Source organism: Staurois parvus, unplaced genomic scaffold (genome assembly GCF_062004578.1).
Source record: "Staurois parvus isolate SC_StPar_1 unplaced genomic scaffold, SC_StPar_1.0 ptg000244l, whole genome shotgun sequence".
NCBI classification, from domain to species: Eukaryota; Metazoa; Chordata; class Amphibia; order Anura; family Ranidae; genus Staurois; species Staurois parvus.
In genome coordinates this window covers 8,120,444-8,145,850 of record NW_028318040.1, presented here as the reverse complement: position 1 = coordinate 8,145,850, position 25,407 = coordinate 8,120,444, and the positions used below count along the sequence as shown (strand labels likewise).

Below are 25,407 nucleotides of genomic sequence, written 5' to 3'. Positions count from 1 at the left end.
TTGACTCCACGGGGTGAGATCTTGCGTGGAGCCCCAGATCGAGGGAGATTATCAGTGGTCTTGTATGTCTTCCATTTTCTAATTATTGCTCCCACAGTTGATTTGTTCACACCAAGCTGCTTGCCTATTGCAGATTCAGTCTTTCCACCCTGGTGCAGGTCTACAATTTTGTTTCGGGTGTCCTTCGACAGCTCTTTGGTCTTCACCATAGTGGAGTTTGGAGTGTGACTGTTTGAGGTTGTGGACAGGTGTCTTTTATACTGATAACAAGTTCAAACAGGTGCCATTGATACAGGTAATGAGTGCAGGACAGAGGAGCCTCTTAAAGAAGAAGGTACAGGTCTGTGAGAGCCAGAAATCGTGCTTGTTTGTAGGTGACCAAATACTTATTTTCCACCATAATTTGCAAATAAATTCTTTCCAAATCAGCCAATGTGATTGTCTGGATTTTTTTTCTCATTTTGTCTCTCATAGTTGAGGTCTACTTATGATGCCAATTACAGGCCTCTCTCATCTTTTTAAGTGGGAGAACTGGCACAATTGGTGGCTGACTAAATACTTTTTTGCCCCACTGTATAAGGAATGTTGCTAAATTGGCCAAAGATCATTTATTTTCTATGACCACCATTTAGATGAGTCAAAGAACCCCCTGCATATATGGCAGTGTATGCTTATTGGTATTGAAATTTGGTATTAAATTGGTATTAGTATTAAATGAACATTAAATATTAATCAGCACCAAGACTAAATTAATTACATTTGAGAAGGTCAATTTTCAAATTTAACAATGCAAAAATATAAACATTGCTTGTAAAAGCGGTGTGAGGATCATGGAACTTCGAACAGTGCTTCAGACAGTTGGAAGAGCTCATTATTGCACACAATAAATTTCCAACAATTAAATGTCAAATGTATAAGGAACAAGTGAGCAAAAAAATTTACAGATGTTTTCCTACCTGCAGCTTTTTATGAGACACCTGCCCATTATAAGGTCAACTTTGAAAACACATCCAGTGGAATAAGTTGAACTATTGTTAAAGTTTATATGCGTCTTTTAGATAGAGGGATTACGTAAATACTAAAGGTTGGCATGATAGAATAGGTTGAAGATCAAAATGGTGGAGAATATTTTCTATTTGGTCACTCATGGCACATTTTATTGCCTGCCAGGTGATATTTCATGACTGAAAAAGGGAGGCATATGATGGAAAAGATAGTGAAATAATTTAAACTCATGGCTAAATTTTACTATACAAAGTCTACAGATCACTAAATTGCAATGCAATTATTTACAAAATAGTGATCTGGTTTATTCTAAAAAAATAAGTCACATTATAGACCAACAGTGTGGTTGTTTAACACACACATTAAGGGATCATTTTATGGAGTATATGATCCATAAACAAGATTTTTCTGTTTAGTCAATAGGGCTGTGGTAAGAATAGGGAGGAAGGGCAATATACAGTAACCATTACATACAAATTATATTTAAGATTTCCATAGTCAAAGCAACAAAAGCTGAATTCTGGCTAGTTGTTATGAGTTACTACACTTTGGGTTAATTTAAGAAAGACAAATAGACTGTGCACTTTGCAAGTAAAGTTGCACCCCCATAGCTTAGTGAATGTACTGAAGCTCTGCTGATTTCCATAATCTAATCATGTGCAAGCAAAAATGCTGTTTGTTTCCTTGCACCTGATATTCTTTAAAAACTGAAAGTTCACCCCATTCACTACACTCTGGTGAAAAGAAGTGAAACTGCACTTGCAAAATGCAGTCTATTTGTCTTTAGTATATCAACTCCACTGTCTAAATAAGTATGTTCTCTACTACCAGTTTTGTGGATATTTTACGTAATCTAGGGTTACAATACTGTATATTATAATAAATCTGTTTCAGCAGCTTGAACAAAGAAGCTTCTTTAGTCCCTCACATTATTTAAGAATGAAATTCTATCATTTCTTCTGCTCTCACTTTATGGCACTCATACTGAAAAGTACAAGTCCTATCGTCCTTAGCCATCACAAACCCATCCCATCCAGCGTAATGATGAATCAAATTATGTTAGCTCTTCATCTTGAAGCATGTGTGGAGTTGAAGAACTCCTGTCCATGAGAGAATCAAATAATATGGGTGCCGTGGCTTCCTCTGCCATATAAAAATGGCCACTATACTTTTTTTTAGATCAGTAATGAATTTCAGATTTTTGAGATGTTCCCCAAAGTTGCATCTGAAATTATTTTGTCCTTGTCCACATTAACTTGTATGAGGGAAGTAAATAAATTCGGACACAGCAGAACAGGACATGCTGGGTTTAGAAATATGTGATACAAAGCAAAGGCTGACAAATATATCAATAACTGCAAGTAAACACTAGTATAAATATCAAAATAATATATGGCGAGTGTTGTATATAGCAAAAAGCAGCTAGCACGAGAGACAATGGCAAAAAATCTCACAGTAACATATGTGTATAAAGTGCAGCACCAAATCATATAGTGAAACATTCAAGAGTTATGCAGGAGTACTCCTGCATTGTGGCTCAGCCTATACATAAAATGAGTGAGTCTTTAGCTATGGGCTTTGAGAAAAAGGCGCCCGCTAATTATAGCCTTGCAGGCTATTTAAATGGTGTCTGTTCTTGATGTTGGAAATGGGCGTACCCCTGAGGATGTGCATGCGCACAAAATGCATTGGGTGGAGCCTACGTGCTAATGTCCGTGATCCTGAGCGGTGGCCATTTTGGTATGTGTATTTACTCTAGGTTTCCACGTGGAAATTTTTATTTCTAATTTTAAAAAAATACTACACTATGTACGCTATTTCGGGCTCCTTGTGGTAAGCTTTCTTTCTAGGAGGATCTCCAACCCAGGATTGTGAATAATGACCATCGATCATTGCTATTTTACCAGTAGCATTCTAGTGAGTGCATAGTAGTGGTGGAGTGTTCACTGGATCCCCTGGCACTGTATTGGAGCTGGATACGTTGCTGTTTTGCAATTTGCAGTATCACTAGCACGTATACACCCTGTTCCAAATTATTATGCAAATTCTATTTAAGTGTCACAAAGATTAAATATTTTGTTTTTCAGTTTAACTCATGGATGGCATTGTGTCTCAGGGCTCTTTTGATCACTGAAAACGATCTCGGACACCTGTGATAATTAGATTGGTAGGTGAGCCCAATTTAAGGAAAAACTACTAAAGGAGGGTGTTCCACATTATTAAGCAGAGCACCATTTTCCAGTAATATGGGGAAGAAAAAGGATCTCTCTGCTGCCGAAAAGAGTGAAATAGTTCAATGCCTTGGACTGCTTAAATACCATTACATAGCAGCAAACAGATATTTGAAGCTGCTGGTGCCTCTGGAGTTCCACAGACATCAAGGTGTAGAGTCCTCCAGAGTCTTGCGACTGTGCATAAACCTTCTATTGGGCCACCACTAACCAATGCTCACAAGCAGAAATGGCTGCATTGGGCAGAAAAATACATGAAGACTAATTTTCAAACAGTCCTGTTCACTGATGAGTGCCGTGCAACCCTGGATGGTCCAGATGGATGGAGTAGTGGATGGTTGGTGGACGGCCACCCTGTTCCAACAAGGCTGCGACGTCAGCAAGGCGGTGGAGTCATGTTTTGGGCTGGAATCATGGGAACAGAGCTGGTCAGCCCCTTTAGGGTCCCCGAAGGTGTAAAGATGACCTCTGCAAAGTATGTGGAGTTTATGACTGACCACTTTCTTCCCTGGTACAGAAGGAAGAACTATGCCTTCTGTAATAAAATCTTCATGCATGACAATGCACCATCTCATACTGCAAAGAATACCTCTGCATCAATAGCTGCTATGGGGATAAAAGGAGAGAAAGTCATGGTGTGGCCTCCATCCTTCCCTGACCTCAATCCTATTGAGAACCTTTGGAGCATCCTCAAGCAAAAGATCTATGAGGGTGGGAGGCAGTTTACATCCAAACAGCAGCTCTGGGAGGCTATTCTGACATCTTGCAAACAAATTCAAGCAGAAACTGTCCAAAAACTCACAAGTTCAATGGATGCAAGACTTGTGAAGCTCCTATCAAATAAGGGGTCCTATGTTACAATGTAACGTGACCTGTTAAATGTTTAAAAAGTTAAAATGTTGTTAAAAGTTTGATTGAAATAGCTTTTGATTTCAGTAAATATGCTGCAAACACAAAAAATGACAATTTTCAGTTCTTTACAACCTATAAAGTGTTTTGAAACTTACAGTGCATAATAATTTGGAACAGTGCATTGGAAGTTTTTTATGTTTAAAAAAAATAATGTTATCATTAGGAGGTTTGTTCAATAAAATTTGAATTGTACTCTTAATAGTTGATAACATGAGAATTATGCTGACTGTTATTTACATCAATTATTTAGGTAAATGAGAAAAATATCATTTGCATAATAATTTGGAACAAGGTGTATAGACTATAATATGTCACATTGTTTGTGATTTCCACCAACACTTATATTTTTTACACCGTATGGACTTTATTTAATTAGCATTTCACTGATGTTTATGTTTTGTTTGCACTTATGTGTAAACTCTTGAATGTTTTACTATATGATTTAGCGCTGCACTTTATACACGTATGCAAGTAAACACTGCTCTATACAACAACATCAAACTTCAAACTCTGAACTCCAAAATCTTCCAAACTATTTAAGAAGCACATATCAGAAACAAAAACATAAAATTGTAAAGAGCTATGTAAATTGAGCTATACAAAGTACCTGTAATAAATAAAATCCTGCTGTTCTTACCCTCCAAGCTTGCTGGAGACCTCTGCTGTATACATGATTCATACAGCAGCATAGGGACAATGTTACCCTCCATAATGACACTCCAATTATATACATCTTTTCTGTGTTACTGAAATGATTTTAGGCAGCTATAAGATTCAATGACACCACGTGCTATATCTTGTGTCTAATCAAGACATTATACATACATTTAGTTTACTTGGGAGCAGATACATGAAAAAGTAAATAAAATAAACCTAATCTATAATTTTCCTTTAGCTTTGACATGTGTCTTATACACAGTACTCTGCAGTATCTCCACATTTGGTAAGCTTAGGACTTCCCTTCATTTGTGGATTATGCATACAGTTGCAAGAAAAAGTATGTGAACCCCTTGGGATTACGTGGAGTTTTGCATGAATTGGGCATAAAATGTGCTCTGAACGTCATCTAAGTCACAACAATAGAAGAACACAGTCTGCTGAACATAATACTACACAAACATTAGATATTGCCATGGTTTAATTGCACATAACATGTAAACATTCACAGTGCAGGGAGGAAAAAGTATGTGAGGCCCTAGCTTAATGACTTCTTCCAGAGCTAATTGGAGCCAGTAGTGAGCCAACCTTGACTCCAATCAGTGTGATGATATTGGATGTGTTGCTGACAGCTGTCCTGCCCTTAAAAAACACACACCTGTTTTGGGTTTACTGGTTTCAAGAAGCACTGTCTGATGTGAACCATGCCTCGCAGAAAAGAGCTCTCAGAAGACCTACGATCAAGAATTGTTGACTTGCATGAAGCTGGAAAGGGTTACAAAAGTATCTCCAAAAGCCTTGATGTTCATGTGTCCACGGTAAGACAGACTGTCTACAAATGGAGAAAGTTTAGCACTGTTGCTACTCTCCCTAGGCGAGGTCGTCCTGTTAAAATGACTGCAAGAGCACAGTGCAAAATGCTGCATGAGGTAAAGAAGAATCCCAGAGTGTCAGCTAAAGACCTACAGAAATCTCTGGCACATGCTAACATTTTTGTTGACACATCTACAAAAGGAAAACATTAAACAAGAATGGAGAACATGGGAGGACACCACGGAGGAAACCATTGCTGTCCAAAAAGAATATTGCAGCACGTTTGAAGTTTGCAAAAGAGCACCTGGATGTTCCACAGCACTACTGGCAAAATATACTGTGGACAGATGAAACCAAGATTGAGTTGTTTGGGAAGAACACACAACACTATGTGTGGAGAAAAAAAGGCACAGCACACCAACATCAAAACCTCATCCCCACTGTAAAACATGGCGAAGGGAGCATCATGGTTTGGGGCTGCTTTGCTGCCTCAGGGCCTGGGCGGATTGTTGTCATTGATGGGAAAATGAATTCCAGAGTTTATCAAGACATTTTGCAGGAAAACGTACGACCATCTGTCCGCCAACTGAAGCTCCGCAGAGGATGGGCGATGCAACAGGACAATGACCCAAAGCATACAAGTAATTCAACAAAACAATGACTGCAACAGCACAGAATACGCCTTCTGGAGTGGCCCAGTCAGAGTCCTGACCTCAACCCGATTGAAATGCTGTGGCATGACCTTAAAAAAGCGATTCACACCAGACATCCCAAGAATATTGCTACACTGAAACAATTTTTTGAAGAGGAGTGGTCCAAAATTACTCCAGATCGTTGTGCAGGTCTGATCTGCAACTACAGGAAACGTTTGGTTGAGGTTATTGCTGCCAAAGGAGGGTCAACCAGTTATTAAGTCCAAAGGTTCACATACTTTTTCCTCCCTGCACTGTGAATGTTTACATGTTATGTGCAATTAAACAATGGCAACATCTAATGTTTGTGTAGTATTATGTTCAGCAGACTATGTTCTTCTATTGTTGTGACTTAGATGACGTTCAGAGCACATTTTATGCCCAATTCATGCAAAACTCTACGTAATCCCAAGGGGTTCACATACTTTTTCTTGCAACTGTAACAAAAATGAACACTTGACTGGAAGCTTGTACTTATATAGCGCCATCAATTTACGCAGCGCTTTACATATATATTGTACATTCACATCAGTCCCTAACCCTCAAGGGGTGCACAATCTAAGGTCCCTAACTCACATTCATACATATACATACTAGGGACAATTTAGACAGGAGCCAGTTAACCTACCAGCATGTCTTTGGAGTGTGGGAGGAAACTGGAGTACCCAGAGGGAACCCACGCAGGCACATGGAGAACATGCAAACTCCAGGCAGGTGGTGTCGTGGTTGGGATTTGAACCAACGACCCTAGTACTGCCAGGCGGAAGTGCTAACCATTTAGCCACTGTGCTGCCCTGACAGAAATATGGCACCTACCTTTGTACCACATCATGGTGATCATTGTATATACAATATCATACCGTATTTGTGTAATCTTTTAAAGGCATCTGCTACTTTGCCATGATTTCCCATTCCTGTTAAAAAGAACTGGCATACATTTACTAGTATATATAATTCAGCAAATTCAGCAAAGGCACTGAAGTAGCACAACGGTTGTTTATTAGATTGAATATTTTTTAGTGACAGAAAAAAAATGGAGACTGATTTGGACAATTTGTATAACAAGAGCTAACCTTACATGAACCTTCTTACTTTTAATAATAAGCTTTTTTTTCAGTCTTCATTTAATGATCTTAAATCACCATGTTCCACAAGCAAGAACTGCCCATAACTGATCTATTATACAATCAATTAAAACAGCACTAATTAAACATTTCATCCAGGTGGAACCCTAGAACATACATGGGCTTAAATCAAAGCTTTATTAGACTAATTACAATAACATTGTTGTTGTTTTTTTTTTAAAGAGTGGCACTTCTACGCAATGCTGTACGTTTTTATATGTATGGCTAGATTCACAGCATGGAGGATGCAGCAGCTGAAAGCTATGTTTACACCTGTGATGATGGGAAGCCTGCTCCTGGCTCCGCTCCCAGAATAAATTGGAATATAATGCCAAGCGAGACCAAGGACCTAAAATAATTACTTGAAAGCACAGCAAGAGAGGCTCAGAGGAGAGTGACAGATAATCTCCCCATGACCTCAAAGTAAAATGCACAGGTTATTGCTTACAAGATAGACACTGTCCTCAAAGAATCAGGAGTGCTTTGTTAAAAAAAAAGACAACACATATATAGATGGGGACAAGCTTCACTGCTATTGTAATTATGGATATAGTAAACAGAAAATTATATCAAACAGCTGACAAGTCTTACACTGCTTGTATGAGTGCTGTGCTACAAAGTTTGAAAATGTTTAATTTCTAATACTTTTGTGTAATATATTTTATCTTTTTGAAGAATGTGATGTGTTATTTTGTAGAAAATTACTTTTTTTTTTCTTTAAAAAAAAAAAAGGTTTTTTTTGCTTATACAAGGGAAAAGGAATTATTTTCTCTCAAATATTCTTCATAAACTTGGGAAGAAATTTTGGCAAGGGTAAAATGACTTCAATTTAAAATGAAGTTCATGTCACAGGGCTGGCAAGTATTCAGAACATCCAAACAGGCCAAGCCGTACATTTACTTCCATATGGGAATTGCTAAACCTCCTCAACTGTGAAGTTTCTATTCACAAAGCTATAAAGCTATGATGTCTGCTAGGCTGCAGGTTAGTATCATTGTTCTTGTGCAGATATGTAGACTGTAAAGGTGCCCCTGGGTACAAGATAGAAATCAGCAATGCATGCACAATCGGGTTTATTTTACAGAGGGGGGGAGGGGTAGGAGATAAGAGGAGAAGACAGTTGCTAATTGCAAAACTTATCTTGGAGAGAATGACAGCATCAGCTCCAGTGTTCTAACATATCCTATCAACTTTCCCTTTGGGAGCTGTTATCAGCCTCTGCTCACAGTCTTGAGATTGTTGCCTGAACTGGCCGGATTGGTCGGTTATAATCTCTTGACTATGACAAATAAAAATGATGGATACTAACCACTTGACCTCCGGAATATTTACCCCCCTTCATGACAGCGCCATTTTTTTTGCGATATGGCGCTACGTTACTTTAACTGACAATTGCGCAGTCATGCAATGCTGTACATAAATGACATTATTGTCATTTTTTTCCCCACAAATAGAGCTTTCTTTTAGTGGTAATTGATCACCTCTGTGTTTTTTTTTGTGTGTGCTATAAATGAAAAAACACTGACATTTAAAAAAAAAAAAAAAACCACGACATTTTTTACTTTCTGCTATGAAACATATCCAATAAAAAAAATGAAAAGTCAAATTTCTTCATAAATTTAGGACAAAATGTATTCTGCTACATATTTTTGATAAAATAATATCCCAATAAGTGTATATTGATTGATTTGCACAAAAGTCACAACGTCTACAAATGGCGGTATATATACTGGAATTTTTTTTATACTAGTAGGAACCAGTGACACTAATACAGTGATCAGTGCTAAAAATATACACTGTCACTGTATTACCGACACTGGCTGGGAAGGGGTTAAACATCTAGGGCAATCAAAGGGTTAGTTGTGTGCCTAGCCAGTGTTTTGTGAGCATTGTGCACTGTTTTTACTAGGCAATCTGCTAGATTTTATTCCTGGAATAAAATCTAGCATATCGCTGTTGACATAACACAGCTCTGCCTTGTTTACATAAGCAGAGCTGTGTTATGTTAGTCTTATCTGCCATCAAAAGGTGTCAGCGTGCATTCATTGGCCGGCACCTGTTAATTGGACAGCAGAAGTGGCGTTCAGGCAGCAGGCACGTGCTCCCCAATTGCAAAAGTGCAAAATCACTTTTAGACCGGTGATTTTGCACAGAACATCCGCCATGTAGCAGTAAATCTGCTATAGTGCGGACGGCAAGTGGTTAACAATAATGCAACAGCCAACACACATGACACTCTTCTTCAGTGTATGTAGAATAAAAAGATCATTCCTTTGTTAGCAATCCTTGATTGTATGCACTTTCAATGTTTGAATGCAATCCCTCCCTCTCTCATATTAACTCCCACTTTCCTAGCTCTCTCATATTAACTCCTACTTACCTAATTATCCAAAATTATTTTCAAAAAAGTCATACCTTTGGTGACCATAAAGCCATACTTTACCACACCTAATAGCGATGTAGACAAAGTAAAGTAAAGAGTAAGAGTTAGGTTAATTGAATTTTATTTACAATGTTTAATTGTAGCATGAGAAAACTATGCCACAGAGCATTTCTTGAAACATACAGTGGGTGTTTGCAAACATATGTAATGCAAACTTGATACCTGAAATTAAAGTGGTTGTAAGAGATCAAGGTTTTTTACCTTCATGCATTCAATGCATGAAGGTATAAACCTTCTGTGTGCAGCAGCCCCTTCAATAATTACCTGAGCACCATCGTGATCCAGCGATGTGCACGAGATCCTCGGCTCTCCAAAGACTCTGCCTTCTCATTGACTGAGACTGTAGCTGGAGCCAATCACATCCAGGGAGCCAATGAAAAGAGAGAGAGGGGGCGGAGTTGAGCCTCTGTGTGTGAATGAACACACAGAGCAGTGGCACCAGAGTGAGCCTGCTTGGGTGCCCCCAAAGCAAGCTACTTGCTCTGGGGGTACTAGGCTAGGCAGGAAGGAGGGGCCAGAAGAGCCGGCAGGGGACCCAAGAAGAGGAAGATTGAGGCTTCTCTGTGCAAAACAACTGCACAGAGCCGGTAAGTATGACAAAAAATAAAAATTGCCTTTAATATCACTTTCAGATGACCCAGAGCTTGCAGCAATCAGTAACAGATGCATCCTCCTTTCAAAAGGCTTCATATATCACAGAAGTCTAAACAAAAAGTGTCTACTGTACCCAATAGGGTTGACCAGTCATGTTCTCAGGGTGATGAGGGCTAAGCAGCATGTATAACCAAAGGCAACATCAGAACTAGAAAGGTATGTATGAAACCATTCTGATTGGACTAACAGTGCAGCAAACAGGTACCAGTGACAGGCCACTAACTCACCTGCCAAGTAGCCTAGTCTTGTTGTCAATTTAATCTCAGTGTAAACAACAAGATATTTTTAAATAGGCTGATGATATGGCATGCATTTTTACATTTTTAGATCGTATACACTATATATCCAAAACTATGTGGAAACCCCACCAAAATAATACGTTTGGGTGTTTCTCATGTATGGTACTGTTAATTTTATAACATACAAATATTTTAAACTACTGTGCATTTTCAACCATGTGGCAACACTTTTCTGTTCCAGCATGACTGTGTGCCCTTGTCCACATAGGTCCATGAAGACTTGATTCCACAAGTTTGGTGTAGAGGTACATGAGTGGTTTGCATAAAGCCCTAAAATCAGCTATGATGAACGCCTTTGGGAAGAACTGGAATGCTGACTGTAAGCCTGGTCTTCTAGTCCAACCTGACCAAATGCTCTTTTGGCTTAATGTGCACAAATTCACACATGCAAACGCCAAACTCCCATGGAAAGCCTGTTTTAGTGGCAAAGTAGGTTCATCTCCAGATTAATGCCCACTCACTTTGCAATGCATTATTGAATAAGCACATCAGTATTTTAGGAACATAGTCTGCACAGCTGTAAACATAAAGAGACAAAATGTTTTATCTTTTTAGAGTGACAAGTATGAAAAAGAGGATACAGTAGAGATTCCTTACCTCAGTACACTGAACACTCTTGCCATTTTCCCAATAGCTCGAATCTTGTTTCTGATTACTTCCTTACGAGCTGCAGCTGTTGCTCCTGTAATTAACACAATTACAACAACCGTCAATCTCACAAACTAAAGAACATGTGAATGTACACTACATGCATTGTCTTACTGACAAATTCAGTTATGCGTAAGTGCAAAAGAACAAATCTGGGTCTAGACAATATATGTACATACATTACACATTTTATTTTAATAACATTATGGAATATAAAGGATAATGACTGATCACTATACACAGCCCAATTAACAAATTGACAGAAAATTCAAGAGTAAATGTGGCATTTTTAGAATAAGGATTCTAAATTTGCTTTTCAGCAACATGATCAGACACATACATATACATGCTACACATTCATAACAGGTTATGTCAACACCATTTTTTTATGCACACAGTCTGAAAATCTCTCTTTTTAAAGGCATTGGAAAGAACAACAGTCTAGAAAGTTTTTTTTTTTTTTTTAAGAACTTTAAGCAGTGTCCATGTGCAAATCCCCATCCACCCTCTTATGCATATTATTGTGTATTAAAGAATACTGGAACACAATAACATCCACAGTACATTAAAAATATAAGGCCCATAATTGAGAAAATGAAATAAACAATACATACTACAAATTCCCTCCATTTCTGTGGATTGTTGGACTATTTTACAGCTATTCCTCTCATTGGTTTTAACTACTGCTTTTTATTAGGTTACAGTATATGTTACTGTACTAACATTTGTATAAATTTTACCTGCATGCTGTGAGCTGAAATACACTATATTGCCAAAAGTATTGGGACGCCTGCCTTTACGCGCACATTAACTTTAATGCCATCTCAGTCTTAGTCCGTAGGGTTCAGTATTGAGTTGGCCCACCCCTTGCAGCTATAACAACTTCAACTCTTCTGGAAAGGCTGTCCACAAGGTTTAGGAGTGTGTCTATGGGAATGTTTGACCATTCTTCCAGAAGCGCATTTGTGAGGTCAGGCACTAATGTCGGAATAAGAAGGCCTGGTTCACAGTCTCCACTCAAATTTATCCCAAAGGTATTCTATCGGGTTGAGGTGCAGACCAGTCAAAGTTCCCCCACCCCAAACTTGCTCATCCATGTCTTTAAGGACCTTGCTTTGTGCACTGGTGCGCAGTCATGTTGGAACAAGAAAGGACCATCCCCAAGCTATTCTCACAAAGTTGGGAGTATGAAATTGACCAAAATGTCTTGGTATGCTGACACCTTAAGAGTTCCCTTCACTGGTACTATGGGGCCAAGCCCAAACCTGAAAAACAACCTCATACCATAATTCCCCCTCCACCAAACTTTACACTTGGCACAGTGCAGTTAGGCAAGGACCATTCTCCTGGCAACCAGCAAACCCAGACACGCCCATCGGATTGCCAGACAGAGAAGCGTGATTCATCACTCCAGAGAACACGTCTCCACTGCTCAAAAGTCCAGTGGCAGTGTGCTTTACACCACTGCATCCGATGCTTTGCATTGCACTTGGTTATGTAAGGTTTGATTAAGCTGCTCGGCCATGGAAACCCATTCCATGAAGCCCTCTATGCACTGTTGTGCTAATCTGAAGGCCACAGGAAGTTTGGAGGTCTTTAGCTATTGACTCTGCAGACAGTTGGTGATTTCTGCGCACTGCGTGCTTCGGCATGCGCTGACCCCGCTCTGTCATTTTATGTGGCCTACCACTTTGTGCCTGAGTTGCCGTTTGTTCCCAGTTGCTTCTACTTTGTTATAATACCACTAACAGTTACCCATGGTAAATATTTAGTAGCAAGGAAATTCATGGATGGACTTATTGCACACGCTTGAATTCACTGAGCTCATATGAGTGACCCATACTTTCACAAATGTTTGTAGAAGCAGTCTGCATGCCTAGGTGCTTGATTTTATATGCCTGTGGCCATGGAGGTGATTGGAACACCTGAATCTAATGATTTGGAGGAGTGTCACAAAACATTTGGCAATATAGTGTATAAACAAGCAGATGAATGGTTTAATTTCAATGTGATTTAGACTATTTCTCACTCATGGTGAAGCTTTGGTGTAACTTGTGCTTTTACAGAACCTGATTATATGGTCTACACGTTTGTTTTATAATACAGCACTATCATGTACATATTATTTTAGTTGTTCTATGTGTGTGTGTAATCATTATGAGTTCACTCACAATGGCAGGTGCTCATTGGTCAGCACAACCATGAGACCATACTGACAAATGAGAACCACATCTGAGGCTGCTTTTGCCAGTAAAGTGTCCCAGAGGAAGGAAGCATGGCAACACTGGCCAATGAGTGCTTGTAATAGCAAGACTTATGATATATACTCACTCCAGGGCTGTGTATTGTCATGTACAGTGTACAGACCAATACATCAGTAGCAAGAGGCATCACAGCCCCCGATGCATGTTCAGTGGGCTCCAGAGGGGTGGCCAGGATACATATTTTTCATGAAAGGGTGAACTTACCCTTTATGGTATAGTGGTGATTAACACAGAATTGTATATTGTACTACTGTGCAGTATTCTAAGTACAGTAGGATAAATAATAGAAGGAAAAACAGTTCCTGTCTCTGCAGTGTCACAAAATCAGCACTTGATTCAAGTGACATGAATTTATTCAGTGTCATATGATAGCCAATTTAGACTTGTGTGTTGGTGATCAGTGGTGTTAAATGCTTTTTTTTTTTTTTTTTTTTAGGGTCTTGCATTTAAAGACTGAAGAAAAAAAATATTTTGTCCCTAGACCCCTCGAAGCCAAACTAGTACAAATGCTATCTGCATTTATTATTCTAATTGCCTTATAATATTCACCCTCATTAAATGATGTGCAGGTTGAGCACATCTGCATAACTGATTCTGACTATATTAAGAACACTTGTTTTTATTATACTACCTGCACCAATTAACACATCATTATAATGTATTTATTAGGTAGGAGAGACCTTTGTGCTCACAATTTTAATTTCATGTAAGGCATTTGTGAGAACAAAAAAAGTTATAAAAATAAAATGCATTTAGTTAAGCCTTTCAGTTTTTTGTCTTTCAATTGTTTTAACGTATAATGTGCAAGCTTTCACAAATTTGATGTGTAAAATCATACCGTTTTGATGACTGAATAGTCAATCTAATTTGACCTATAAATTGAAAACAACAAGGACAGGCAATATTTTTAATAACTGAAGATCTATTCACACACATTGGATTTGCAAGTCTGACCTTTTTCCCTACAGGAAATTATTATGCCAAACATTTTAGCATATTACCAGAAACTGTGTTGTCAGTTGAAAAAGTGCACCAATTGCTGCTCTAAAAATGTATCAATATCCCAAAATATTAAATACATTTAATAACTGGAGAGTGCAAAATCTGGTGCAGTTCTGCATAGAAACCAATCAGCTTGTAGGTTTTGTCAAAGCTTAATTGAACAAGCTGAAGTTAGAAGCTGATTGGCTACCATGCACAGCTCTACCAGATTCGGAGTGTTCCAGTATTGGTAAATCTTCTCCCATGTAAATCAAATGTGTACAGCAAACCTTTTAAAAGAAAACCACAAAAGCTAGTGAAACATGGGGGGGGGGGGGTTACTAAAACTGGAGCACATAGAATCCTAATTGAACAAGCTGAAGTTGGAAGCAGATTGGTGGATGACAAGCAAGCATGCATAACCTTCTACCTTCTTCCCCCTTCTTGGGAGAAGCCTGTGCATTCTTGCTTGTCACCCAACACTGCAGAGTGATATGGACCTACAGTGAGCGGGTGAGAAACACTGCAGTACAGTAAGAAGGTAAGAGGCACCACTGTTGGACACTGTGTTGTAACTTCCTGTTGGTAGTTCTCACTGATGTGGATCTGTCAAATGTGGGAGAGAAAGCTGTGATTGGATTGGTGCAATGTATAAGGTAGGCTGAATTCATTGTGATTTTAACTACTTCTCATCCAGCCCATGTATATAAACGGCCGGATGGGGGAAGTGCAGGGGCGGGTTGCCATTCAAAAACGGCACCCGCCATTTTAGCCTGTGCACGCTCCCTGGGAGCACATGTCCGGAGGACACAGCGGTACACCGATTGCTGTACGGGACCTCTGTGTGAGGTCCCGGCCATGTGATCACTGATTGGCCAATCAGTGATCACATGAACAGTAGTAAGCAAGATGTCACTTCTGACATCATTGCTTACTACTTGTGAAATCTGTGAATAAGATCACATGGTACAAGGCTATTCACAACAGCCTTGTACGATGTGACAAGCTGTGACCAATCACAGCTCGCACAGTATTTCTCAATGGCTGCAAGAATGCAGCCAGAGAGAAAGAGAAACAATTGCTGTTATAGCCTTTATGGGTGTAAAAGCAATCAGTGTAAAAAAAAAAATCTTCATCACCCCCCCCCCCCCCCCAAGTAGTAAAGTGTCACTATAGTGACACTGTACTACTAGGGTGACAGTACGTTAAAAAAAAAGTGTTGTATGACCGCGCAATTGTCATTCAAAGTGTGACAGCGCTGAAAAGCTGAAAATTGGCCTGGACAGGAAGGGGGTAAAAGTGTCCGGACTTGAAGTGGTTAAATGCTGTTTTTCCACTTTCTAAGTATTTTATACAATTTTAAATAAAATGTTATATTGTTCACATTTTCTTTTTGTTGGCAACACTGAGGACTGATCAAATGAGGATGAATATGAAGGTAGCTCTCTGAAAGTATAATCAAGGTCTAAAATGCTGTGAATTAACTACATTCACAGCATTTTAGACCTTACAGACTGAAGGTCAGATACATCCGGTGACTTTTTTGTGCAGACATCAGGGCAAGGTCAGTGAGCGAAATGTTGGTAGTTTATTACTCAGTGATGTTCACATCACATTGTGGATGAGAAGAATTCAACAGTGATGGACACTTTATTTTATAATGTTTCACTATGTTAGAGACTTTTACAAGAAGTCACTTAGGTATTTTTCAATAGTTGTTGTGGTTTTCTTTTAAGGGGTTTACTGTATGCATTTGATTTACATGGTGTATTTTCTTTGCACTTTTTATGCTTTAATTTATTTAAAAATTTAGAAATTTTACAAAAAAATTGAAAATAACCCTGAAAAGTTTATTATTCCACTAATCTGCAAAGGGTTTCTGCTGTGTCAGTAACTAAAGATCTATCTCCAAAAGGAATCTGTTATGAGAAAATAATGGAGGCTGCATTTACTGAACTCTACTTCTGAGATGCTATTTCTTTGGCTGTCATACTGACCCAAAGACTTCAAAGTTGAGTGAGTAACTGACCTGGAACAAGTATAGATATAAGGAAATCTGACACTTTTCTGACACTCATATTTGGTCGGTGACTAAAAAATCCACTTACATAGACACTGGCAGTCATATGACTGCCAATTAACCATTTGCCGCCCGCCCTATGGTCGAATGGTGGGCGGCAAATGTCATCAGCGTTCCGGGTGGACGCCATATGGCGTCCTCCCGCACATGCGCAGATTGCGCTCCTGCAGAGCGGCGCAGCGGCACGATCTGTCACCGGCTGTGTACCTCGGACACGGCCGATGACAGATCTGAGTATCGGCCCCGTTGCCGGTACCATGTGTCCTTCTGTGACCAATCACAGCAGGTCACATGACAGTTGTATACAATGGATGGCTTCATTCATGCCATCCATTGTATACTAGTGTCTAGCTGTGAATTGTCACAGCTAAACACATGCACATGCCATGTGATTAGCTGTGGCCAAATCACAGCTAAGCACAAAAAAAAGAAAAAGAAAAAAACCCCTGAATTAATCGATGTCATTCAGGTAAATGCTTGCTTATAGCAAAGTAATTCTTTGCAATAAGCAAATTGTGTAAAAAAAAAAAAAAAAATACTGATCACTTCCCTAAAGTAGTACAATGTTACTATGGTAACATTGTACTACTTTGGTCATAGTGAAATATGAAAAAAAAATCTTAAAAAAAAACATATTTAATAATAAATAATAAAAATATATATATATATATATATATTTTTTTTCATACTGTCACCAGTCAGTGTCCCTGATCACCGCCATGTCAGTTATATGATGACGCTGTACTGCACTGGTGACAATATGTAAAAAAAAAAATAGTGAAACTAATTTTTTTAATTTTTTCATTTTCCGAAAAATTATGACAAAAAAAAAATACAACTTCAAAAAACTTGCCATTCCTCTTATGAAGTACGTCGGACTGTCTACTCTGCAAAAAGGGGTCATTTGGGGGATATCTGTACTGTTCTGACATTCGTGGACCTCAAGAAATTAGATTGGTTGTTAGTACTTCAGGATTGATCAATATTCAGATCTATACCATAGTTTGTGAACTCTATAACTTTCCTGCAAACTACAAAATACATCCTAATTTGGGTTATTTTCACCAAAGACATGTAGCAGAATACATCTCGGCCTAAATTTATGAAGAACAATTATTTATTTGCAAACTTTTATAACAGAAACAAAGAAAAACTTTTTTTTTTTTAATTTTTGGTCTTTTTTTGTTAATTTAGCAAAAAATAAAAACCCCAGTGGTGATTAATACCACCAAAAGAAAGCTCTAGTTGTGTGAAGAAAATGATAAAATTTTAGTTTGGGTAAAGTGTTGTATGACCGCGCAATTGTCATTCAAAGTGTGAGAGCACTGAAACCTGAAAACTGGCCTGGGCAGGAAGGTGTAAAATTGCCCGGTATTGAATTGGTTAAAGAGTCCTTATTGTCTGTGTTTCTGCATTCATTGTTAAGCTACAAACATAGGCATTAGTAGTTAGAAAGTTCTGCAACCTTTCCTTTGCCAATCATAGCAAACAACATGATCTACCCGTATATATTAATCTCCCATTCCTGAATTTTTTATGACAACGTGCAGGTCAGTTTGCTTGTATTATACTGTATATGGGTAGAAGATCAATTGAAGTAATCTTTTCTTTTAATAACCAACATTCTGTAAATGTCAAAATACCTTTGTTAATATATATATGTTAATATACTGTATATAAGGTAAATAAACAGAAACAAATGCAGCCTCCTGAACACAGATGAGCCTAATGTATACTACCACAAAGACAAAAAGCATTAAGGCTATAGACTGCAGTGGACTATGAAGTGAGACCAGCACAGGAAAAACAACTGAGCCCCTTCCTCCACATTGTCTTGGACTTCAAGCTGGTAAATCAACATTTCAGGTCAAATATAGGCACTGCCTGGATTCTAGAGTTTTGATACTGGTAAAAAAAAAGTTGAGGGGAATTTACTAAGATTAGGGCAAGCAGATTGTGAAGCAGATGTGCATAGCAACCAATCATCTTCTATGTTTATTTTCAAAGCTTAACTGACCAAGCTGAAGCTAGAGTCTGATTGGTTACTATGCACAGCTGCTCCAACATCTGTCTGCTCTAGATCTTAAACCCTCTTCTCTCCCATTCAGCTCAGAAGTCAAAAGTGAAATTATGGGATGAAACTAATGTTTGAACATTCAAAATGTGTTGCTGTGCAGTGGAGCTGATATACTGTAGATTTTGTTTACTCAGCAAATTCTTACTTGCTTGTTATCGAATAAGGTGAAGCCATGCTCGTTTCAATCATCCAATCATATTTTTAAAAAATCGAATTTTTGCTTTTCATTTCTCTTGCTCGTGTCCAGGGATTGAAAATAAACAACACAGCTTCACTTTATTTGCCAAGTTAAGTGAACATGAACTGCACAGAGTACTAGTAAATCAACTCAATGTGTAAGATGAATACTTGCTGTCAATATAGTCCTTATACTGTACCTTATTTGAAGTTACACATTACTGTAAAAGTAGATCCATTCTAAAGGTAGATTAGAACGTTCTGCAGCATCCCACTCATTTTGCAGGCTTTTCCACATAGGTTAGAGTGGACCACAAAACAGATGAAAAAAACCCTACCATATTAGATTTTAAGCAGCAGGCCTGTGATGTAAGTCTTGCCGTTTTTCAGTGGGGTTAATCTCCTTTGGAGATTCAGCACATGTACAGAGCAGCCTAGGATTTCAGCTGTCAGTGCATACATATGACATCACAGATCTATTATACGCATAGGGCAGAATTATTCAACAGTGCTTAGGGCAGTGGCTTGGGGTGGTTAGGGAGGTGTTCTCAGCCATGGCCAAGATATGCATACTGTCAAAAAAATATCCAAAGTGTAATTTCAAATGCACTCTTTGATTGTCCTGCTTTGACTTCATATCAGGCGTATGTCTGATTCTTTTCAAAACTGATTTACTAACAGCTAAAACCAACAAACACTATTCTATACTCCTACCTTCCAGCTGCGTTTCTAATGGCTGACCACCCCCTTACTTCTTTGGTCTCTGTGACTGTATTCTTTGTTGGTTCTCATTCTACCTATCCCTCCGGATCTCCAGTGTCACTTACAATTTCACTTCCTCTTATCTTCTTTTCTTTGTTGGGGTTCCCCAAGGTTCTGTTTTTGGACCTCTCCTATTCTTGATCTAAACCTCCTCCCTGAGTCAGTTGTTAACCTCACGTGGCTTTCAATATAATTTCTATGCTGATGACACCCAAATGTATCTCTCTACCTCTCTGCTCACAGCATCAGTCTCCTCACACATCACTAATTTACTAACAAACATTTCAGTCTGGATGTCACAACACTTCCTCAAACTCATTGTATCCAAAACCGCACCCATAATATATCCTCCCTCACTAGTCCCTTCTTTTGACTTCTCTGTCAAGATCAATGATACAATTATCAACCCCTCCCCCCATGCCAGGGTGCTAGGTGTAATCCTGAACTCTCCTTTCGGCCCCACATCCAATTACTGTCCAAAGCTTGCTGCCTCAACCTTCGCAACATTGAGAAAATATGCCCCTTCCTAACCTATGACACCTTTTCACTCCCTGGTCATCTCTCACCTCGACTACTGCAACCCCCTCCTTAGATTACCTTTTCATAGGCTATCCCCCTTCAGTCCATCATGAAAGCTGCTGCCAGACTCGTCCACCATACCAATTGTTCAGTGTCTGCTATCCCTCTCTGCCAATCTCTCCATTGGCTGCCACTCACCCAAAGGATTAAATTCAAAACTCTTACAATAACTTACAAAGCTAGCCACAACTCAGCCCTCAGCTACATCACTAACCTAGTCTCAAAATACCAACCAAATCGTTCTCTTAGTTCCTCCCAAAACCTCCTGGTCTTTAGCTCCTTTGTCACCTCCTTCCATGCTCGCCTCCAGGACTTTTCCTGAGCCTCTCCCATCCTATGGAACTCCCTACCCTAATCTGTCAGGCTATCTCCTACTCTCTCCATTTTTAAGCAATTCCTGAAAACCTCTCTCTCTTCAGCGAAGCCCATCTCACCTCCACCTATCAACTGTACTTTCACTTTATGCATCAGCTCATCCCCCACAGTTATTACATTTCGTATCATTTGACCTCCCATTTTAGATTGCAAGCTCTAATTAGCAGGGCTGTCTGATTTCACCTGTATTGAATTGTATTGTAACTATACTCTCTGCCCACATGTTGTAAAGCGCTGCACAAACTTTTGGAGCTATATTGATCCTGTATAAAAAAAAATTATTTGTTTTGCTAGGACCAGAACTCACAACTTCAGATTTTGCTGTATGTATATTGTTCTATTAGAATTATTATTACTAAATGTGCAGAATAAGTCATCTAAGGCAATGCTGCTCTGGAGCTTACAAGGAACACATGTAGAATGTATCCGCTCTGTGCTGATAGTTATTAGAATCAGGGGGTTGAAATGGGTAAACAATTGCTATTTACTCAAGTTACTTTTAGGGGCCATTCACACCAGGTGTGTTTGGTCTGTTCTGGGTAGCCTTGCCCAATGAATGGAAAGGGCAAAAATGTAGGACATGCACGCACTATATTTTTTTTTTACCTCAGTGAGTTACAGCTCCCTATACCACACTGCAACGAGATGCAGTTTATAAACATATATATAAAATGTCATTCTGACCTTTTATAAAAGTTGAAACAAAAAGAGGTGAACAATGTCATGTGCTAAACACAGCACATCACATCGCCTTGCTCAAACCAGTGGCTCCACGTAGTGTACATGTAGTGTATCCAACAGATAGATAGCACTAGTGCCTAAAACCTTATAGTAGTGTATATGTTTAGTATAGTGCATGTCTATGTATAGTGTATGTATGCTATTGTATTCATTTCATGAAGGCACCCACAATGTAAAACCTTTCAGTTAAAGTGCACCTGTGTCCAGACAATGGGCACTAAACAATTTATATATTCTTAAAAAATAGCTGAAGTGATTTAAAACAAGACACCGCTAACCTATCTAGTTGATTTTATTGTGAAGTTAAGGTTTCTCATATATCCTCATAAGATTACAACAGATGAAAAGAGACTTCAGTTGGTTTCTAACAGCTTATAAACAGCTGCTTTGCATTTTCATTATTTCCAATAGTGCCATATTATTGGAAATATTTACAATATTTGGTCTCCATAGAAAAAAGCTAACTTTTAAATGCCTTCATTGTAATACGTTAAAATGAATTTCTCCACAATGATGATGATAGATAGATAGATAGATAGATAGATAGATAGATAGATAGAGATGAATGGAGTAAGGGTGTTTTACTGCTTGCTCAGAATATGCAAATACTTTAGTGTGCAAGAACTGGGCATAGGTACACTTGAAAGAACTTGCCAAAATTGGCAACTGTATGTGTCCTGACTAAATTAGGGACATTTTACCTAAGTTCTAATGAACAGGGACTAATTTGAATGGCATACCAAATATTGTAACACCAAATTAACACACATAAAAAGTATACCAGCTTGCAGTTTTCTACACAACACTGGGCTATCGGGCTTTAAACTGAGCTAGACAAAGTTGCACAGCTCAAAGTACTAAACACCTCCTTGCATGCCTTGGGTATAGTGAAAAGCGGCAGCTGGAAGGGTAACCCACACAGTTTTTATCTCTGCAAGTCCAAACCATGTAATACCTTTTTTCTGTGCATAAATAAGGTGATCTTCTTATGAAAATCCAGTGGCACACACATAATGAGAAATGAAATTGGAAGGATGAGAAAGAAAATGGAAAATGTGAAACATCTACTAAAGAAAAAAAAGACTAAAAAGTGTCTGTAAAATAAAACAAAGTATTAGGTAAACAAAGAAAAAAAGTACAGAGCACACAAAAAAGTAAGTGGGTTAGATGATGCAAAATGGTTTAATCTCGATTAGTTAGATATCCTTAACAAGTGAAAAGGTGCAAATATCACTCTATAAGTATGTGTCTTCAGTCTCAATGAGTGCCATTCCATATCAGGTGCATGCTATTATGTGGCTCACAGCAAAATAAACTGTAATATCCACTCAAGCAAGCAATTCTTATGCAGATACGCCTAAAACTAAGTTACAAATGTGTATGCTTAAGAACCATTTTTTCCTCATAAAAATGGGAGTATAGCTCAGATGCAAATTTATTACAAAATCCCACATGAAAAAGCCATGTTATGGCATAACAAAGCAACATTAAATACAATGAAGTTTATTAAAAAGTTAGTCAATTCAGCTTGTTGGGCTGAATTAGACCTTAGTTTTTTTTAGAGGTCTTTCTATCACATGGAATTTTTGGATGTTCCCATTTCTTTTCATGTGTTTCAACTCCTCTTGTTGTATTCTGCATGATATGTTAAAAATAAATAACTCAAAAGGAAAAGTGGGAAACCCCTATGATGACCATGGCAGGTGTCCTGACCTAGGAATTTTAAGCTCAGGGATCTCATCAATAGAGTCTCTAGGAAGTATAAAAACTATTAAAAAGGGACTAAAAAGGGACTCCTTTAAAAGTAGGCCAGGTGCCGTGTGCAACTTGTATCAGCTAATAGAAACCAATTATAATTCCTCTTTCAGTGATCAAATCTTTGAACTATCCTAATGTTTTACTGCACTTTGCAGTTTATCAATGCATTTGATTGCTTTATTAAAAAAACCAATCAATCTACCAAATACGCATATATTTAAACTGCTATTTGATGGAAAATTAGATATATGGTAGCATGCTGGCTAGATTAGAATACAATATTTCTTTTGGGACACTGGATATTCACAACACTGGAATATCCAATATATATAGTAATATCTTCTTTACATACTTTAGAGACAATTTTAATACCTGAATAAGGGAACACATCCTGCAAAAGTAGTGTCTTTAGTGCAGGTTAGGATGTACTGCGCAGACTGTGAACCTGATGAAATTATCAGTCTTTGCAGCATCCTTGAGACTGTAAAAGCTGCTACACAATGTATCCAACCACAGCTAAAACCTACTACACATGTTGAAATATCTTTATTTATGTTTATTACTTTATCTATTGTTAATGCAAGATCTTGGCAGGAGAAATCTGCCCAATAATTTAAAGCAGAGTTCAAGCCATTTTGTGTTTATTAAAATCAGCAGCTACAAAAAACATACCTGTCCCGGAGTCCAGTGATGTTCTCGCCCGCACCATCCCTTCTCCCCTCCTTGGTGCCAGCATGTTAACTGTGGGCACAGCTTGCGGCTTTACAGCCCGGTGTCCTCTGCGCATGCGTGAGTCGAGCTGCACCTCCTAATTGGTCCGGCATTCTTCTGGGACCTGTGAAAGTTCCCAGGAGACTGCGGGAGGGAGGAGGGGGCCGACTTCCATCTCACTTCTCTGCGGCGAACAGAGGCGAAAGTGGGAGCAGGTATTTGTCAAAAACAGGTATCCGCTTCCCCCCTAAAAGGTGTCAATATGGCAGTGGAGCAGGAGGAGGCAAATAAGCAGAGCTTCCGCTTTTGAGTGGAACTCTGCTTAAATATAGTTCCATATGTTTGAACCTGGTATTTTCTTAGCTCTTACATGATAGAAAAAAAAATTCCCAATAACTATGTAGTGTGAACGTCATTCTAAATGCAAATAAATTTAACAGATTTTTTAGGTAAGCCCTCCGAATTTTTGGAAAACTATCAATTAAACATTTTATTAACCCAGCTACACATTGTCAGGATCTATGTCAAAATTAGTGAAAGGTGTTTAATTTCCTTAGTACTGTAGTGACTGTAAGAGGTATATTATTGGATATGGTCATGTTTGATAGATTTCAGAAGAACTAAGAAAACCACCTTTCATTCTTTCCAGTGTTTGATAACACTTTGCAATTCAGAGACGGACCCTTTTTCCTCTTTGAAAGCTTTCACTGTGACTTCTGCAAGCTATGGGAAACCAGAGCTTTAGGGATCTTCATAGACAACGTGTGTTGTTCTAATTGAAGCCAATGAGCTTGTCAAAATTAATATAGGATGTCAAAGTTTGCAACCAAAAAGCTGACAATACATGTCTAGTAGAGTTGCTAAAAGGTGTTCAGGTATTACTGGAATGCTATTGGAGTATGGAATGTAATGGCTTGAGCTTAACCGCAGGGGATCCTTCTTTTTTCAGTACTACTGAGTGAGCTTTTTGTTTACAAGATCTATATTTACATGTTTCCATCAAGAAAAAAAAAGAATTAGCCTGACTTTTTTTTGTGTAAATACAAATTACAAAGTGCCTTATATATAAAAAAATTAGAGAATACTTTTTTTAAATTGTGTCCCTCTAAGCACCCTTTCCATAGTGTTATTATGAGGACAATGCTGTAAGAGAAGAAATCAAAATATTGCATTATGCATTGTAATATAAGAACTTTATAGCTGAAGTTACTTCTTTGGGGGAGAAAGCTGCTTCATGTCAAAATACTTCCTTTATGCCACTGGATACTTCCTAGAGCAGCAATCTTCTGGTGCTGCAGGGGTTAAAATCAGCAACTTCAAGTGTGAAGAACTTATGCCCATGATGTAGCATGTTCTGTGAATGGGTAGGGGAGATCCAGCCATTTTCCTGCTACTCCTCCATGCACAGTGTGTTGCATTGAGGG

General features: G+C 38.5%; 1 protein-coding gene across 4 annotated transcripts in view; it reads right to left on the bottom strand.

Annotated features, from left to right (window-relative positions):
- PPP3CA (protein phosphatase 3 catalytic subunit alpha) overlaps positions 1 to 25,407 on the bottom strand; it is a 395,516-nt gene that overhangs the window by 18,423 nt on the left and 351,686 nt on the right. For 2 of the 4 annotated variants that reach the window (XM_089680545.1, XM_089680547.1), the window contains exons 11-12: positions 22,470 to 22,496; positions 11,428 to 11,512 (exon numbers count right to left, since the gene is read on the bottom strand). In XM_089680545.1, the coding sequence (XP_089536671.1) occupies positions 11,428 to 11,512; positions 22,470 to 22,496 (112 nt within the window). The remainder of the gene's footprint in view (positions 1 to 11,427; positions 11,513 to 22,469; positions 22,497 to 25,407) is intronic. The other 2 variants (XM_089680546.1, XM_089680548.1) reach the window with 1 other exon arrangement.